Source organism: Centruroides sculpturatus, unplaced genomic scaffold, assembly GCF_000671375.1.
Source record: "Centruroides sculpturatus isolate CEXI.00-Female unplaced genomic scaffold, Cexi_2.0 scaffold866, whole genome shotgun sequence".
Classification (NCBI taxonomy): domain Eukaryota; kingdom Metazoa; phylum Arthropoda; class Arachnida; order Scorpiones; family Buthidae; genus Centruroides; species Centruroides sculpturatus.
The window spans coordinates 181868-189454 of NW_019385250.1; the positions used below are offsets into that span (position 1 = coordinate 181868).

The window sequence follows — 7587 nt, forward strand, 5'->3', positions numbered from 1 at the left end:
ATATTTTAAATTTTAATAAATTAAATTCATAATATTTTATTTTTAAATTTAACAAATTTATTACAAGTGATATTAAAATATTTAAAAAGAAAAAGAAATAAAATAATAATTTTGTAAGTTATTTTTCTGTTAAAAAATCTTATTAAATTTAATTAAGAGAATTTTCTTTATTTTTAATTTTTTTTTCTTTAAGTGAATGTTTATAAATCATTGGCTTTTAATAAAATTTTTATCCATTAAAAAATATGTAATTAATTTAATTAGCGCTGATTTATGCCGTTGAAATGGTAGCTTATTACATAAAAATGTAATTTAAAATGTATGTAAAACTTAAGATTAGATATGCATACACATGTACTGTACAGTACAAATGCGTGTGTCAGTATGTGTTTGTATGTATATAAAAGTACAGTACATACATACAGAACCGTGAATAGGGCCCAAAGTGGTTCCTACCCCTGTAAATTAACGCTATTTTTACTTTGTTTTTTTTAATAATAAACAAACATTCTATACGTATTTCATTTGTTCAATAAAAGGCAAAAGGGGCCCGCTGTATGTATGGAGATCCCAGGACTCCATGCATACTTAAAGCTTAGTATTGGAATTCCCCGTACTAAACTTTCGATGGCTCCATATATATATATATGTATATACTGTGTATCCCTATTCAACGCTGTCTGAAAAGATATGGCCATTGGCCAAGCGGTCTTCGTTCCCTGAACACTGGGAGTTCGATTCGTGGGTTCCCGCCTGGCTCGGACGGGTTGGCCACGTAGAGTTTTCTGTGTTTTCTCTGCATCTGTAACGCCTAAATAAGAGCCAGTTTCCCTTAAAAAGATCTCCCGGAAGGCATTCGTCCTAGGTAGATCGCCCAAGTGTTGCGTTGCCATAACTAAACAAACAAACTGAAGAGATGTTTAGCATGCCAAATGCGATCAAATTTGGCATGGTGATATTTCAGGACATGCAGAAAATATTTGCATTAAAAAATAATCAGCACTGATACTTGGCACTGCAAACAACAAACGTTTTACTTGTACAAGACACCTATTGCACACAGACTTGAGCGGTGCAGGGGCAACTGCTCAATGTGGTCCTCATTCTGAAGATATAAAAGCTGAATACAGTGTGATACTGTCTTCCAAGATTATCGAATTTGTAATATGTCCTCGAAAAACCACACTTTAAATGTCCATATAATTAAAAATTGCACAAATTAAGATCCTGAGAACAAGGTGTCCAGGCTGTAATAAATGCAAGATTAATCACTCTATTATTGATAAAGAGTTGCTGCAGAAACTGCTGTACGCAGTATGCAATATGTGGAAGTGCTCCATCTTGCATGAAAATGGTTAAAGAGCATTACTCTGTTGCAAAAGTGTTGAGCATCTGTTGGTACTTCTGGGCCAACACAGAGCGTGTCACAGGCCTACTGGAACTTTTCTTTGAAAAATAATGATACAGATGGTTGTAAATCTACACCAGACTATAACTTTAGACGAAGGCAGTATAATCTGCTGGAAAGCGTGAGTATTTTCTAGGATCGAAATGCTCATTGCTCCGTCGAAGTGAAAATGTGCCACGTGGCTTCAAACGATCTTCCATGGCCATACTTTCGCTTCCATTCTGGCAAGGAAGCTCAATGCAAAAATCAGTCGAGTTTCTCTAACGGCGTCTAGTAAATGTTGGTTGTGGCTGATCTTACACGCAATGCACCAACTTTCTCGGTAACTTCCACGCTGTACCACAGGGTGCATCCAATTGCAAGTGCACTACTGGAGCTTGCAACATTGTTTGTCGACTGTTCGAGAACAGCTGTAGTAACATCTTCAACAGCTTGTAAATTGATAGGTTAGCGCCCTCGACCGGACTGAACTCCCGGGCGTCCAGTTTTCTCGAATCGAGTGATCGTTCTCTTAAGAGCTCGTGCAATCAATGGTCCTAGTCATAAACTCTTACGACGAAGAAATTCTCGAAGTGAAGCAGCAGCAGCAGCATTGCTGTTATTTAAGCAACTTCTATACTCAGAACTTGGCTGCAACACGTGTGCCTATACAAATGAAAATACTTTATCTTTGCTTGCAGCGCCAAAAGTGCCATTTGGCACTAATTTTTTTTTTTTTACGGAAATGTCTTCACGTGTCCCGAAATGTCACCAAACCAAGTCTTATTGCATTTGCATCGATAGATATCTCTCTAAAGGATACCAATATCTTAAATAGCGCCACCCTCGTAAAGCACCGATGAATATTAAATACAGAACCATTCAGTACGCTTGGGCACAATTTTACAGAGTAAAATACATCACAATTACCAAACAACGTGACTTTCAAACTCCCAAAAAATAATAAATACAATGCTTATTGTTGGAAACACCTCGGTTTAGCGCCACACTCGACTTAATGCCCATTTCAGAGTTAAACAAAATGGTACTAAATCGAGGTTTGACTTCAATATATAAAATATATATAACTTATATAATTACATCATATGATGATGATGGTGACATCGTTCTCTTATAAGAGTTTAAAAGAAAACTGAGGGATGACCAATGCTCCCATGTTGGTTCATATATCTCATTCTCACCACATCCACTTCACTTGCTGTCGTCTACTTTTTTTTTTATTCTAAGAAACATCATTCTCAGATGATGGAACTTTTTACTTAGTTCTTTAGCTATTTAAAACAATATTGTTGTTACCAAATTAAAAACAATCAACATTTTATATCCAGAAATCTAAAAATGGTACTTATGATCAATGCCGAGACTTTCACTTATCTCACGCCATGCCTGCACTCTTTTATGCTTTCTTCGATAAAATGAAGAATTAAAATCCCACAGGCATTTGTGTGAGACTGAATAAGCTTGATTAATCTTGATTCTGTTAAACTATCCATCATCTTGCTTTCTACCATTATTTTCTAACTACAATATTTTCAATGTTGCCACTGTATGACGTGGAAAATCAATGTTTTCTGATTGAATGCGCACTTGCAGTCAGCATGAGTATAACAAACTTTTTGTTTCTAGTTGAGGTTGCAGTCGCGCTGGTTTTCGAAGGGGGTTTACTAGTTAACGGGAACAGCCATAGTAGTTGCAGTCGCCTGCATGGCTGGAAATCGCATAGTGTGACCAGGGCTTTAAGTGATTTTTATGGAACGATTGAGATGTTATCCTTTACTTTGCTGTTCCAAAGGGCATTACCATCAATGGCAAAGTTTACAAAGACATTCCAAAGAAATATTTATCGCCTTCTATTGCAGAAAAGTAACTTGATGGAAGATGACATTTTCCATCAATTCAAGATAATGTTCTACCACACAAGGCAGGAGTTGTCACAGAATTTCTGATTGAACAGAACATTGAAACCATTAGACACCTTCTGTATTGACCTGATCTTGCTTTTAGTGACTTTTGGTTATTTGACTCATTGAAACTTGGTTTTCAAAGAAGACAATTCTCATGAAGATCAAGTTTGTGTTCTGCCATTTACTAATCCCTAAAACATATACAGTAGAACCCATTTAAGAAGTTCCTGCCTAAGAGGTTTTCCCACATAAGAAGTCCAGTTTCTCTGGTCCTGGTATTTACACCATAAGATGTGAGTTAAAATTTTTCACATAAGTTTCTGCTTAACAAATAAAAAATTTGCCAGGACAATAATGACATTTATAGAAAATATATTTCTTTTTTGACTATAAATACATAGATGAGTCTTTGTCTATGTTCTGTCCCTTCACACACTGTACGAGGCAATAACAAATTCCACTGGCGAAGTCAACCTTTTTATGTATGCTACCATAAAAAGTAGACAAATTATGTAGACAAAGACTCATCTATGTATGCTCTATCATCTAATAACTTCAGCTGTTTATCATATTGTATATCAAATATCTACACCCCTGAGGTGGTCGTTAATTTTGCTGGAGGTCTTAATGTTTTGACCGTATTCCCTATCTGGTGCTGCTCATTAAGTATTGACATATCATATTGACACTAGTCACTTCTTCACCTGCTGTAGTCAGTGTAACATATTCGAATAGTAAGATGCACTATGTTTGTTATATTAACTTGATATTGAAATAAAATTGATTATACAGATAAATTATGTTTTTACAATTCCTACTTAAGAAGTTTTTTAGAGGTCCTTTCAAAAGCTTATTAACAGGGTTCTACTGTACCTGAATAATCCAACAAAACAAATTAAGGCAAGTGGATTGAATGCAGGTAACTGTGCTTAGACGAAAAAAGAGACTTGGTAGAAAAAGTGTGCAAGTCTTAATAGACCTGTGCAAATAAATTATTTTGAGAATTTTCTGTGTTACTTTTGCACTGCATCTCATGCATGTCTATCATTACAAATCATTTATTTAACTTATTTTATCATATTTTTAATGATTTAAAATAATACTTTATAAATATAATTGTTTTTTTTTTAAATACTTTAGGTAATATTCATAAAAATTGCTGATGATGCATTAGAGAGATTGACATATGTTACAGAAGAAGTTATAAAATCATTTGAATCCTGTGATATTGATATTACTGATAAGAAAAAATTTGCTCCCCATCTAACAATTTTAAAATTATCAAAGGACTCTAGATTATGGAAAAAGGTAAAATAATAATGTTTATTAATTCAAATTATAATTATTTATAACTCAGTAATTTTAGTTTTATGTATTGTTTTACGATTGTCTAATTAGTGTTAAAATCAGTAAGAGCATTGCATATTTTATGAATAATTTATAAATATTTTTTGGATAGTTTTACAAAAATAACTAGTATTGTTTACGTCTAAGAAATATAATCCATTATTCACAATCATCAGTTTGAGTGTTTGCATATAAGTAACTATTAAAACTAATCATAATCAGTATATTACATATAAAGCATACACTAAATATAATTTTAAATAGTAGGAAAATGTAAATGCTTGTTATAGATCTGCTCAAATCTTGAGCAAAGATTTATAAAAAATGCAACAAATGTAGAAAGCACAGCCAGAGCAATTTACCAAATTATTTTAATGCCAGTAATACTAAGAAACAAATATACATTTCATTTGTGGTTGCTAAAATTGGAAAGTTAAGGCATTCTCAGTTTTGTTACTTGCAGAGAGGACTGTTTCAAAATATCATAGGATGGTTTTTTATTAAGTTTATGATCATTTGCAGGGGAGTTAGTTTACCCTTTCCCTTTTTTATCACTGAGCACTTTTTTTGATGCCTTTTCCTCTTTTTTTTTTTTTTTGCACTTAAATTGGGTATTTTGTATATTTTCTATATATAAATCTGAAATTAAGTCTGTAAGTAACAATTTCTGTTTTTTGATATTTTAACATCTTTTGATGTAAAATAATAAGGATGATTCTATTCATCACAAAAGTGATGAAGGTATGTGATGTTATGACAGCTTACCAGTTTAAAAAATGTCAAGGATATTAAAGTCAAAACTGAAGGACTAAGTAAATAATTTTAAAGATGAAGGAATTAGAATTACAACCAATGATAGTATTTGAGTTGTGAACTGTGTGATGTTATCATACATTTGGATGAAAAGCATCTCTCTTCATGGGTCAGGCAGCACATTAAACATGCAAAACATATTCCCAACAGTGAAAGAAAAAAAGAATGAAAAGAAGAGTGTGTTTTATTTTGGCATCATTAAATTCTAACAAAATATAATGCAAGCACGAAAAATGTATTTTTACGTAAACTGCCTATAGCTTTAATACAATCATGGATTGCTTTTAATAAGATAAATTACCTAGAATTCACAAACTTCCTAGAAAAGTATACCATGAAATGCTAAGGAAAAGCTATGTGCAGCCTGCATATGAAGGAACTTTCAAAAAGTATAGAAAATAGTAGGAAACAACCCAGTCTTTTTTATTTTGGATAAAATAAGAAAAGTGCTGAACATTCTCACTGATCTAACAGGGGAGCCAGTACAACCCATGCTGTAAAGAGTTTATGAATTAGAAAAGACAAATTCCACAACTGTTATGCAGACTTTCAATGATGTATGTGCCAAATTATAGAACTCTGCTATTCTGTATGAGAAAGTTTGGTTACTTTGTAACAGACCAGGCACCATACATTCTAATTGCATGTTCAAATATAAAATTGATTCATAACTGAACCTGTCTCTTTCAAAAATCTCTTTATCTCAAAATTTATTTTTTTCCCTACATTTTCAGTCTGAATTCAATGTTTTTCATGATTATTTCAAATAATTTTCTCCCAAAACCTCTATATCACAAATTATCAAATTATTGATTGAAGCATTGATTAAAAATTCAAAGGTCAGAGCATTTTGATAGCATAAATTGCAATTGAGAAACATCTTGCAATACAGTACTGTACATAATTTAGTTGCAATTAATGCTACTTTTTTATGATTGACTTGCTTTTTATTGGTTGAAGAAAGTCAGGTATCAGAAACTGTTGACAAACTATTTTTGTTAAGGTATGTCAATAATGTTAGATTTTTACCTAATACAGGTATGTATTGTACTTGCTATTGTATTAATAAAATACAACAGCAAGTACAGTATTGTGAGGATCTGGGCATTGCTTTTCCTTAACTTTTATCAGGAAGCTAAGATATAAGAAACTTTCTTTATTTCCATTTGTTTCCCATGGAATTAGAAAATAGACAAAGACACATTATTTTAATAGTAAATAATCAACTAAGAAATTCATGTTAAAGGGGGGTCTTAGATGCAACAAATCCCTTCCCCCTCTCATTGATCTGAGAAAGTTTCAAAAGTTAAACCATTTTATGATGTTAGTCTGATAACAAGTCAGATTCCCACTGCCCTAGTCAGCTCATTGATGACACATTTGAAGGTGTCGTCACTCTAAAACAATATGTCACCTGATCAAATTTCCACACTTGATGGGGATATAACAGCCACACACCCAATCTTCAGAGCAATCAGTCCCTAAGGAGTATCTTTGGCTCAGTGCCCATTGCAAGTGGCTTCCAGATCGTCTCCTTGGTTCCTCTGGATACCTCCCTACAGATTGCTGATCTGGGAGTGTTTCACCAACGTCCAATGAAACCAGATTGGAAAACTGTGGATCAAAATCCTAAGGTATTATAGTTTGATTTGTAAACTCTCTCTCTCTCTCGTATAAATATATATATTAAACACAACATATTAAAAAATCATTTAACACTGACAGACATTAAACATTTCTTTATTATTATTATTATTATAAGACTAGCTGCAAGGACCCGCTTTGCTGGGTTTTTATTTGTGGGCAAAAAGTAACGAATAGTGAAGATTAAGATAATTACATTATAGCCAATCTTACCCATTTTCACAGAATGCAAGAATTAGGTCCCCTGTTTCCAGACTAATTAGAGAATTTTTACGTCCAGTCAAACAAACTATTTTCAATTTGATCAATTTTCTGGAACGTTTAAAATTGTTCTATAATCTAACCAATTCGAATTCAAAAATTTTAAAAATTGAAATAGAAAATCTTCCACTTTCAACCACTTTCAAGCCCATATCTCCCACACCCTTAAAGCTATCAAGACGCAACCACCATAGTGCACGAATGGAGACT

The 7587-nt window shown here is 33.0% G+C and overlaps 1 protein-coding gene across 1 annotated transcript in view; it reads left to right on the forward strand.

The window, feature by feature from the left end:
* Positions 1-7587, forward strand: part of LOC111636718 (A-kinase anchor protein 7 isoforms delta and gamma-like) — a 17790-nt gene that overhangs the window by 5376 nt on the left and 4827 nt on the right. The window contains exon 2 of the mRNA XM_023382021.1: positions 4453-4620. Coding sequence (XP_023237789.1) covers positions 4453-4620 — 168 coding nt within the window. The remainder of the gene's footprint in view (positions 1-4452; positions 4621-7587) is intronic.